General features: G+C 49.6%; 1 protein-coding gene across 1 annotated transcript in view; it reads right to left on the reverse strand.

Moving 5' to 3' along the window:
* Window positions 1-7,340: 7,340 nt before the first annotated feature.
* Tmprss5 (transmembrane serine protease 5) overlaps window positions 7,341-10,272 on the reverse strand; it is a 14,790-nt gene continuing 11,858 nt past the window's right edge. The window contains exons 13-17 of the mRNA XM_012512723.1: window positions 9,944-10,044; window positions 8,382-8,485; window positions 7,995-8,320; window positions 7,708-7,897; window positions 7,341-7,435 (exon numbers count right to left, since the gene is read on the reverse strand). Of these exons, the coding sequence (XP_012368177.1) occupies window positions 7,341-7,435; window positions 7,708-7,897; window positions 7,995-8,320; window positions 8,382-8,485; window positions 9,944-10,044 (816 nt within the window). The remainder of the gene's footprint in view (window positions 7,436-7,707; window positions 7,898-7,994; window positions 8,321-8,381; window positions 8,486-9,943; window positions 10,045-10,272) is intronic.

The raw sequence follows: 10,272 nt of genomic DNA on the forward strand, positions 1-10,272 counted from the left end.
TGTGTCTAGATGTTTTTAAAAGCCTTATGTAGTCATAGGTGGGACATTTTTAGAGGTGGCTAAATCTAGAATGTATGATTGATTTATGTTATAATGTTAAGGTTAAGGGTGGGCGGCTTACTTAGTCTACTATTTACTTATTTATTTATTTGATACAGGGTCTCACCACACAGCTGGGACTCACAGTTATCCTCCTGTCTCAGCCTCCCCAAGGCTGGGATTACAGATGTGCGCCACCAGGCCTGATTTCGGTGGCTAACCCAGCAGGCATGGCATGTGGTACCGGTATTGAACCCTGGGTCTGTGCACGTGTCATGCAGGCACTGAGACCACCAAGCTATCTCCCCAGCCCCAATTAGTCTATTAATTGGATTGGCCCCACCTTAATCTCAGTAGTCTAAATATAAGAGGCAAAAAGAGGTTTGTCTTGTCTCATTTATTTTGTTGCCTCCTTCCTGTCATAAACTGCTTCTCCTTTGTGATGCCAAAGGTGCAGTGGAGGCCCCAAAAGTGTTTAAAAAGCCAAGAATGCAGATCACCTGAGAAAAACATCAAGGGAGGGGCTGGAGAGATGGCTCAGTGGTCTAAAGCACCTACTTAGAACAAGCTTAGCTAAAGCACAGGGACCGCGGTTCAATTCCCCAGCACCACATGCCAGCCAGCCCCGCCCCCTGATGGGCTGAGCTGGCCACACACACACACACACACTCTAAATAAAATGTAAAAATAAATAAATAAATAAATAATAATAAAAAAAATCAAGGGAGGAGGGAGAGGAACCAGCCCACGAGAAAAGCCACAACCACCAGCAGGGCTGTAGGGGTGGAGCCACCCAAGCCCTTTAGAGTCCACATCTTGCCACAGATTGCCTCAGATACTAAACATAAAAATGTAAGACTCCATGTTTACCTTGCTAAACTTTAGCCTTGCTTTAGTCCCATTCTTCTATAGTCCCTGTTTATTCCTTTTCAAATGGCAATGTCTGTCTTATGCCATTAAATGTCAAAAGTATTCAACTTCCTTTTCATTGTGCAGGGCCTTGCAGCTAAGGCTTGGCCTTAAATCTCAGAAGAGACTTTAGACTTAGACTTTTCAGCAATGTTAAGACTGTTAAGACTCTGGCAGCTCTCATGGATGGACTGAATGCATTTTTCATGAAGGGACACGCATGAGTCTTGGGGAGCCAGGGATAGAATGCTATAGCTTGTGTCTAGGTGCTCCTCAAACCCTGTGGCAGGTAGAGGTGGAGCTTTTTCAGAGCTGGCTAAATGTAAATAGTGTAACTGACTAATGGTGCAATGCTAAGATTAATGAGGTTAATTTAGGATGGGTGGTTACTAGACCAGTCCCCTACTTGGTTTGGCACTTCCTAGACCCTGTGGCCTAGATACGATAGAAGAGACAAACACTCTGCAGCTCTCTGCCCACCATTAACTGTTTCTCTTCTGCAAATGTCTGTCTGCCGTGCCACCCTGCCTTGGAGCCAGCCAATTATAGACTAAAACCTCTATAACACGTGAGCTAAATAAACATTCCCCCCCTCCCTTTAACGCTGGGTGTTAGGTATTTTGTCTCAGCAGAAAAAAAAAAACAAAAAACTAAGACAGAAGTCCAGACTGAAACGCAGGTCTGCCCGGCTCCTCTCAAAAGCCCACACACAGGGAGCAACTGACGCCCGGAGGCTCACGCTGTGCACCCAGCCTGTTCCCTTAGGGCGCTCTCATTTACCCCAATGTCTCCTGAACATCCCCTAGGGCAAGCTCAGCTCTCTCAGAGATGTATGTGGATGTCTGTCCTAGCTTTTCTCGCACAGCCGCCCCTTGACCCTACACATGCATTCCTCCTGATTAGCTTCCACTTAGCATAGTTTCTATTGAAGTCTGCTCTGCGGGCACTCTGCAATGCAATCTACTTGGAGGCTAGACTCTTTCTTAGGCTGCATCCCATTTAAATTCTAGAGGCCTGGATCATAATGAATCACTCTGGGTAGTTTTCCACTAAAAATGAGCCCAGGGACCACTTTGGGAGCTGAACTGATACAGAGATGGGGCTCTTTGAAATGCAATGGGGGAGGGGCAATGGTACTGTAGGGGATGAACTCATGGGGGAAAAAGTCAGTCTCTTTTATCTTAATGTTCTGTCTTGCTCAAGAGACAGGAATAAATATCAGCCTTGATAGAAGCCAGAGTGGAGGAGCCCTCTTCATTGTCCTGTCTGACTTACCAAGACCAGACACTGGCCACCCAACCTGTTATCACCCTGGCACCCTTAAATCTTACACCAGAATGCTTCACTCACTTCAGCCTTATCCTGCACCCACTGTGCTTGTCCTGTCGACTGGACTCTCCCTAAAGGGAGAAACCTATGGGGCTGAGGCCAGGTGTCTGCCCAGAGCCCATGTCTCCTCTTCTAGACCATAAGAGTGGCCCAGAAGCTTTGCCCCTGGAGGCTGTGCAGGCCTCATCCCCCGAGGGCAGACCCAACCGGTAGGCACACCCCTAGGCAGGATGGGGATCCACACCTGTGCAGATGGCCCCATGTAGGAGAGGCTGGCTCACTGGCAGCAGGAAAAGATGGCTGCAAACCACCACTCACCATCTACCATGCTCCTGGACAGAAATCCAAGGAAGTAGGGATTTGACATTGGAATCTGGCCTTCTGCATTAGTCAGCTTTTCCCCTCATGAACACCATGCTTGACACAGCTTGGAAGAGGAGAGGCTGAATTTGGCTCACAGATTTATGACTCAGCAGACTTGGTCCATGGACACCAAGCTCAATGCAGGAACATCATGGGGGAGGGGCTGGGCCAGAGAAAGTAGCTTAGTTCACAACAGCTGGGAAGCAGCGTAGAATAGCACCAGAGAAAAAGGGACCAGAGACCAAGTGTAGGGGCCCAAATCACACCTTCATGAGCTACCCAACCACATCCCGAAGGACAGTTCACTAAAATTGTGGATGGCTCCCAAGCCAATCAAACTGACAGTTACGTGTAAGCATGACTGTTACGACCTCCACACCCTCACAAGGGCATATTTGTTATATTTATGGCAGGAGAGTGAACACTATGCTTCAAAACATGTCAGCTTAGTATATTAATGTTACCTGCTTATACCTGTGGTCTCTGAACCTCCATCCGTACACCTATCTCAAGCCCCATAAATGTTACACAGTTCTTGCAGGAAAGTAACTTAAAAAGCAGAAGTGAAAGAAGATAAATTAAAATTCTCTGTGGAGAAAGGGCTCTCTTACACACAAATACATTCTTGTATATGATCTTTGTGATTAATTCTGTCTTCTAATTCTTGATCATGCCAGTCAGATAGAGTGCTGAGACTTTGCGCAAGTGTGTATGTATGGTAGGAGGTGCAGGTCATCCATGAAAGATGAAGGCATTTGGGGCATGAGGAAATATAGTGCTCTGCATTGGAATTTACTTCACACTGTCTACATAACTGCTGGCTAGTCGTGGTGGTGGCCCTGAATGTGGAAACTGGCTGCAGTGAGATCTACCTCTATCAGAAGGGGCAGGTTCTGCACAACCATAGCTCAAATCAGACTCCTCAGTTTCCTCCCCTCCTTCCCCTTCCTTTAGACCTTGAGCGGGGAGAGGAAGGGGGAAGGGGAGGGGAGAGAGGGAGGAGAGGGAGAGATGGGGGAGAGAGAGGCAGGCAGACAGAGAGGCAGGGACAGAGACAGGGATAGAGACAGAGACAGAGAGAGAACCACATCCTGGGCCCCCTCCCAGCCCTTCACAATTTCCACTCTTCTGTCACCTCCCACCACTAGTTTGGGCACCTCTATTTTGGGGACCTCAGAAGATATGTAATGTCACTAAACCACAGATTCTATAGCCTTGAATATATAGGAAAAGGTACCACTAGACTCTGCCCGCAATCAATTTAGCTGCAAGGTTCTAAATCCTAGGCCCAGACCAGATCTACCTGTGCCCAGGAATGAAGGGCGGAGGGGACACCCTGGTCCCTGATGGCTGCTGAGTTGGCCTGAGCCCACCCCTCCCAGCCTCACCTTAAGTGCCACCCAGAGTCCCTGCAGAGGGACCTTGCGCAGCTCTGACTTTCTGAGTGCCAGCATCCCTCCACCAGCTCTGCAGGATCCACTATACAAACACAGGGCTCTCTGCCAAGATGTTGGAACAGTAAATCTTCACTGATTCTTTTATTCATGCCCTCACCTCTGCAGACAGTGCTGAGGAAAAATAAAGCCCACGAAATCCCTGTGGGCTCTGGCAGTCTGGCACTCTGCTTTGCTCCTCTCTGATTACCTCTGGAAGGCAGAAGCAAAGAGAAAATGCCCATCAGCTCCCATGGGGCTGGCAGGCCCCCTTCCTTCTCTTCCTCCTGAGTGGCACCCAGCCAGCATGCTGAGCCCAAGGCCAGGGCCTAGAGACCTGCAAACAGTGAATCCTGGGGCAACTTGGAAATCAACATCCATAGTTTACTGGGGTGATGTCCTCTCTACCTCACTCCCCTGAGGCTTCCTGGTGCTTCCTGCTTTCCAGGGAGCTTCTAGACCCAAGAGGACCAACTGTTTGCTTAACACATTGGGTGAGGTGGAATAGGGGTGTTCTGGCTGCTAGCTACAAAGAAGATGCAGCCAGGCCAGCTGCAGCCCTGTGGAAGAGCCTCTCCTTGAAGGCCTCAGAGCTAAGGCAGCGTCCACTGATGCTACCGCCTTTGCCAAGCAGTCCAGACTTCAGAGTCTCCCAGGACCTTTCTTCTAACAACTCCAGGTGCCAGGGAGGGCTCACCATGATGCTTAGTAAGACTGAAGGAGGTTGGGAGAAGCACTGGGGTTTTGTAGAACTCCTTTCATACAGAAGAAAGGCAACAGGCTTAGCATGACCTCTCACCTGAGCCCAGGAAGGAAGGGTTCCCAGGATTTGCATCTTTTGGTCCTAAAATCAGGATGGCCCTGGGAAAATTGGAACCGTGTGTCACTCTGTAAAGTGTTCACTCCCAGTGAGCCTGGCACGTGACTAGGCCTGGAGACGGACCTGGGCCCCAGCTATCTGCTAGTGGCTTTTCGAGTTCAAAGCTTCTTCCCCATCCTAACCCATGCATGGAGGAAGTTGGCCAGTAGAGGTGGTCCCCATGGCCCATCTGAGAGCTACTGGGAGAAATGGAAGAGGATGGTTTTGGTGGGCTTTGTGAGAGGGAAGCAATTCCTTAGAGAACCAAGGCCCGAAAAGCCCCACACGGCAAGTGAGCTGGGGAGCACCTGAGTAAACTGCCAGGCAGGTCAAGTGCTGGGAGCCTTTGTGTAGCTTCAAAAGCTGGGCTGAAAAAGATGGGGGAAATGTCCTAAACATCTTTGCCTGGTGCCTATTCTTCCCAGGAACATGGAGGGCAAATATGCCAGGAGAGTGGCCTTGGGATGCCGAGAAACCACAAACAAGTCATTTAGATCTGTCTGGCAACAGGCTCGCCTCAAAGCCCTGCCTTGCTGGAAGTTCTGTTATGTTTTGGCACAAACAGGTTAGTGCTGAGACTTTTCTCCATCCAGGTTCGTTCCCAGCTTATTCCACTTGAACACCCACTTCAGGTGAGGATCTTCCACACATTTCCTGTCGTGGAGAAATCCTGCCTATTTCTGCCCTTGCCAGCTGTAGAGTAAGATCAGCCTCAGTCCTCAGGAGTGAGAAATCACCCCTCCTGACTTCCCTAGCAGTCTTCTTGGAGGTGGCAGGATTTAAGACAAATCAAGTCCATTTAGTAGGAACCAGAGACCTGAGAATTTGTGTTTATAGGAAAATAGCAAGAGACTGGACTTGGAATAGGAAATGAGGACAAGAAAGTGAAAGTGAGCTCACCTTTGAGGAGCTAGGAAGCTACAGGAGGGACTTAAGTACACAGCTGGGAGAGGGGATAAAAGAAAAACAAACAAGAAAATAACAGATGGGCCCTGGGAAGACACCTCTGATGGCTATCTCGTCCACTGGTAGCACTCAATAGCAGTTCTAATTTTGTCCTATTGTGGGTGGGCCCTGCATCTGAAAGAAGAAAACACACGAAAGATCCTGAGAATTATCCCCAGGCAATGGCAAAGCTGTCCCCTTGCTCTGGCAATGCTCGTAGGAAAAGCAGTGTCTGTAGATGTCACCAGGAGAAACAGCCTCCCCCATGACAACCGTGAGACCCCACAAGCACAGAGGAGTAGAAAGAAAGGGCCCTGCCTGGAGCCGGTGGTCCAGAACCACCTTTTGGGGAAGTCTCAGAAGGCTCCAAAGATCTTCCCAGGCAGGCAGGGCACTGAATCCTTGAGGAGGAGGGTACAGGTTTCTCACACACAAGAATGTCCTGATTTATGCACAATAGGCCCTTGGAGATCCCTTAGCAATTACCCTGTTCAGCTTCATGCCTGGCTGGCCACTAATAATTTATTGTAAATCACTTCAATAAGACAGTCAACCTCTCTACTCCAGTAAGACCATCAAAGGGGACAACCCGCCTTGGGCCCTCCCTCCTGTCCCTCTTTCAGAAAAGAGCTTTCTTTCCCTCAATAAATATATTTTGCTCATTTAAAAAAAAAAAAAAAAGACTGTCAAGGGATGGCCTGACCTGATAGCTCAGCAGACTAAGCACCTACTTAGGCAGAACACAGGGACCAGGGTTCGATCCCTGGCACCACATGCTGTCTTGGCCCCACCCTGGGGCACAAGGAGACTGCGCATGGTGGTGCACACCTGTAATCCCAGAGCTTGGGAGGCTGAAAACAGGAGAATCACTATGAGTCCAATCTGTGTAGTGAGACCCTGTAGACCCTGTACAAAATACATTAAAAAATAAACAAGACAGCTTCTCTACTCCTAAATTCCCCATAGATCTCAGCACAGCCGGGCATCTGCCCGGTCCTCATTAATACCTCTCTGGGCCTGACTCTTCCCGCCTACTTGGCCACCACCTCCACTCCTGCACTCCAGCAGCTGGCCTAGGGGATGCAGCCAGCCCAGGCCACTCCCTGCACTTGGCTACCTGGGAGCTGGCCTGACAGATGCTATTATAGGACAGAGCGCTTCAGAGCCACAGGTCTGATTGACGAAAGCCCCCAGGAGCCTCTGTAGGTACGGAAGCAAATGCTGTTAGCAGGCTCTAATTAGGCCAGTCAACTGGGTTGTCTTGTGCAAGGTAGCCATTTGTGAGGTTAAGTCCAACCTTGACTCTGAGCAAGGAGAGGTTTCTGAAAGTGCTCCCTGAGAAGCGTCTCTGCAGGAGCCTACACAAGGGAGGCAAGGCAACGCATATTGTTTTTCCTAAGTTGAAGATTTGGTTTCGTAACTTTTTGAAACAGAGAAAACAACACATTCTGGGGGGAGATGGGTTAGAGAGCTGACCCCGGTAGCTGCTCTAGAGCCAAGTCTTCCAGCTTGCCAGGACACAAGTCCCACTCGCCCTCAGTCAGCCTGTGGTCCCCACCTGCGGCCAAAAGCAGTTGCCACATCTCACTGAGCTCAAGGTGACAATTTCCTCTTCCTTGGAGTCCTAAGGGCTGCTGTTCTCTTTCCTGCTGAGCTCCCAGAATTGGTTCCCCCCTCCCTTGGGCTCAGTATCTGCTGGATATTCCCACTTCCTGGCTCTGTGGGAGCCAGGAGAATGGGAAACGAGGACAGGAAAGTGAAAGTGAGCTCTTCCCTAGGGCCATCAAGGTAGCACGCTTGTAAAGACTTCTCTCCAAATGAGCAGCTTACTGCCTCCATCAAAATGCCTGTGCGCCTCGTTGCTCACTGCCTCCTTGTCTGTCCGCATGAATTTCCGCTTCTCTTCTTTCTCCTTTCCCTGGTACTCACTTGAATGACAAATTCGAGACAGTCGGGCACTTGGGGCAGGACTCTGCGACCTTACTCTCGATCCCTCGGCGCTCCTCCACTCAGGAATACACTTGAGACAGTAGATGTGGTTACAGTTGGAGGGCATGCAAAGTGGCGCTCGCTGGGTTGGCTTTCTCCTGCATCACCTCGGTGCAGATGCAACATACCTGGTCCTTATTTCGCTGCACGCCAAAGGCCAGCTCCATGTCCTGCTTGTAGGCCTCTGTACAAGGTTCCACGTGCTGGGATTTCTGGGCTGTCTCCATCGGATGGAGGTGCACATTCCATGCAGAGGCACAGTTCCAGGGAGGCCTCAGGCACAGCTGCTTCCTGGTCTCCTCCGAGGGCGGCTCCTTCTTAGACTCTTGGTCTCTGAGCCTTGGTCTCAGAGCCTTGCAGTTTGGTGTGTAGCAGCTGTGCCTTCCTGTTTCTGTGTTTGCTGGGCCTGCATCAGCAGCCATCTCCACGTGCCCCTGCTGGAAATACTTGCACGCTGCACCACAGGGACAGGTCATGAGAGTGGCCCACTACCTCCCTCCTTACAAACTCCACACCTGAAACCTCTGCCTTTCGCTTCTTTCCAGGTTGTTCTGGAGTGACTTGCTTTTTCCTCTTCAATGCCTTGTCCACTTCACTGTCAGAATCGCTGTCTGGAGAGCTTGAAAGAAGAAAGCCCTTTGAGTTAGGCACTGACCTGGCCCACAGGCCACAGCCTCCTGCCCCTGCATGTCTCCCACACTCATTCTTAAACAGAGGAGGGGAGCCGGGCATGGTGGCACATGCCTGCAATGCCAACACCGGGAAAGCTGGTGCAGGAGGATCGCAAGCTTGAGCCCAATCCAGACAACTTAGTAATTTAATCAGAGCAACACAGTATTGTAAGCAGGCCGGAGGAACCAACTAGTAACTTTCAGTGCTACTCTTCTGTGCAGTATTGGATCATCTCACTCATCCACGTGTGAAATAGTTACATGGGCTTGGAGCAAAAAGACCCAGAGCTCACAGCATAGCTCTGGTAATTCACAGCTGAGTGGTATTAGATGAGGCAACTTCTCTCTCCAAACTTTTTTTTTTAATGTATTTGGTACAGGGTCTACAGGGTCTCACTATGTAGATCAGACTCATAGTGATTCTCCTGTTTTCAGCCTCCCAAGCACTGGGATTACAGGGGTGCACTACCACACCCAATCTCAATTGTCTCTCAGTGCACCCCAGGGGTAGGGCTCAGCCGCTGTGCTCTGCCTAAGCAGGTGCTTTAGTCTGCTGAGCTATTTGGCTGTCCCTGCCCAGACTATCTTTCTTGCCTATAAAGTGGGGCCCAATAATAATGACAGTAATACCTTCATCCCAGAGATATTGGGAGAACTGTACCTGATGTTTTATCACCTCTACAATACTCTTCAAATTGAAAGAAGGGCCAGCCAGATAGCTCAGCAGACTAAAGTGCCTGCTTACACAGGCACAGGGACCAGGGTTTCGGTCCCCAGCTTGCAATGCCGGTCCCACCCCCAGGGCACACTGAAACAGTGACTGAGACTGGGCATGGTGGTAAACCCTGTAATCCTAGCACTTAGGAGGCTGAAAACAGGAGGATCACTACAAGTCCAATCTGTGTAGTGAGATCCTGTAGACACTGCACTAAACACATAATAAATAAATACAAATTAAAAGGTCATGATGGCAGTGACAGCACTGTCCTTTAAATAAGTGCTTATTACAGATATCAGAAACAAAAAAAGATCAGAGCTGACAGATGTGTCGCTAAGTCTTCCTTGCCCAGCAGGATCTGCTACCCTGTCACTACGTCCTGGTGAGGACCTGAAGGAGGCCGGCAGCGAGCGCTGGTCTCAGGCTTAAAGTGGAGGCATTTCCCACCCACCAGAACCTCTCCCGCGCTGCTGTTATAATTTGACAGCGGACTCCCAGAAAGCTCTCCCCTCGGTAACAAAACCAGCAATGCGCAAAAAAAAAAAAAAAAAAAAAAAAAAAAAAAAAAAAAAAAAAAAAAAAAAAAAGTCGCCGAACGTGAGTGTACTTCGTGTAAGGGGAGCAGGCCCTCCAGGAATGAAGAGCCATTTGTACAACTCCTCAAAACGAAAAATGCTGATAAACTCACAAAGTTTTGTTATCGCTAAACACCACCTGCATTTCCTTGGGTAAGCGCCATAAAAATTCATTGCAGCGCTCAGAAACATGATGCCCGTTGCGTTCTAATTGCTGAAGAGGAAAGAGGAGAGGAACGGCTTCACTAAGGACCTGCTCAGCGGGCAGAAACTCAGAGAGTGATCGCCCCAAACCAGCAGGAGATAAGCAGCGGGCCTTTGGGGAAGCCAGTCCTCCCGAAGAGAGTTCCGGCGCTCACTGCAAACCTCAGAGTCCCCGGATGGCGAGGGTTTGTCACTGAAGACTATGATATGTAGATTGAACACATGTAAAGAACTAGAC

This window comes from Octodon degus, unplaced genomic scaffold, assembly GCF_000260255.1.
Source record: "Octodon degus isolate 3935 unplaced genomic scaffold, OctDeg1.0 scaffold00266, whole genome shotgun sequence".
Classification (NCBI taxonomy): domain Eukaryota; kingdom Metazoa; phylum Chordata; class Mammalia; order Rodentia; family Octodontidae; genus Octodon; species Octodon degus.